Source organism: Procambarus clarkii, chromosome 35 (genome assembly GCF_040958095.1).
Source record: "Procambarus clarkii isolate CNS0578487 chromosome 35, FALCON_Pclarkii_2.0, whole genome shotgun sequence".
NCBI classification, from domain to species: Eukaryota; Metazoa; Arthropoda; class Malacostraca; order Decapoda; family Cambaridae; genus Procambarus; species Procambarus clarkii.
In genome coordinates this window covers 27,567,306-27,568,156 of record NC_091184.1, presented here as the reverse complement: position 1 = coordinate 27,568,156, position 851 = coordinate 27,567,306, and the positions used below count along the sequence as shown (strand labels likewise).

At 49.1% G+C, this 851-nt stretch overlaps 1 protein-coding gene across 1 annotated transcript in view; it reads right to left on the bottom strand.

Moving 5' to 3' along the window:
- Positions 1 to 486: 486 nt before the first annotated feature.
- The window catches only part of LOC138371166 (dynein heavy chain-like), a 7,404-nt gene continuing 7,039 nt past the window's right edge, over positions 487 to 851 (bottom strand). Inside the window, exon 6 of the mRNA XM_069336000.1 lies at positions 487 to 648. Coding sequence (XP_069192101.1) covers positions 487 to 648 — 162 coding nt within the window. The remainder of the gene's footprint in view (positions 649 to 851) is intronic.

Below are 851 nucleotides of genomic sequence, written 5' to 3'. Positions count from 1 at the left end.
ATCTCTGCCCCTTGTGGCTTGTCTCTGCTACTCTCTATATCATCTCTGCCACTCTCTATATCATCCCTGCCCCTTGTGGCTTGTCTCTGCCACTCTCTATATCATCTCTGCCCCTTGTGGCTTGTCTCTGCCACTCTCTATATCATCCCTGCCCCTTGTGGCTTGTCTCTGCCACTCTCTATATCATCTCTGCCCCTTGTGGCTTGTCTCTGCCACTCTCTATATCATCTCTGCCACTCTCTATATCATCCCTGCCCCTTGTGGCTTGTCTCTGCCACTCTCTATATCATCTCTGCCCCTTGTGGCTTGTCTCTGCCACTCTCTATATCATCCCTGCCCCTTGTGGCTTGTCTCTGCCACTCTCTATATCATCCCTGCCCCTTGTGGCTTGTCTCTGCCACTCTCTATATCATCTCTGCCCCTTGTGGCTTGTCTCTGCCACTCTCTATATCATCCCTGCCCCTTGTGGCTTGTCTCTGCCACTCTCTATATCATCCCTGCCCCTTGTGGCTTGTCTCTGCCACTCTCTATATCATCGCTGCCACTCTCTATATCATCGCTGCCACTCTCTATATCATCTCTGCCACTCTCTATATCATCTCTGCCACTCCCTATATCATCTCTGTTCCTTGTGGCTCGTCTGATGCCCTCCAGGGGAGCAGATTAATCATCTCCCAGGGTTTGCATTGCTCTCCACTAGCTGATATAAGCCTTACCACAATTCAAAATTTGCATTCATCGTGACTTCCTCCGCCCGCCTTATTGGAGTTTGAAAATAGAAGCCAAATTCGTCATTTCCTGTCCGCTCTAATGGCGTAAGTTTCCTTTATTGATTCTATTTGGGAAGCTTA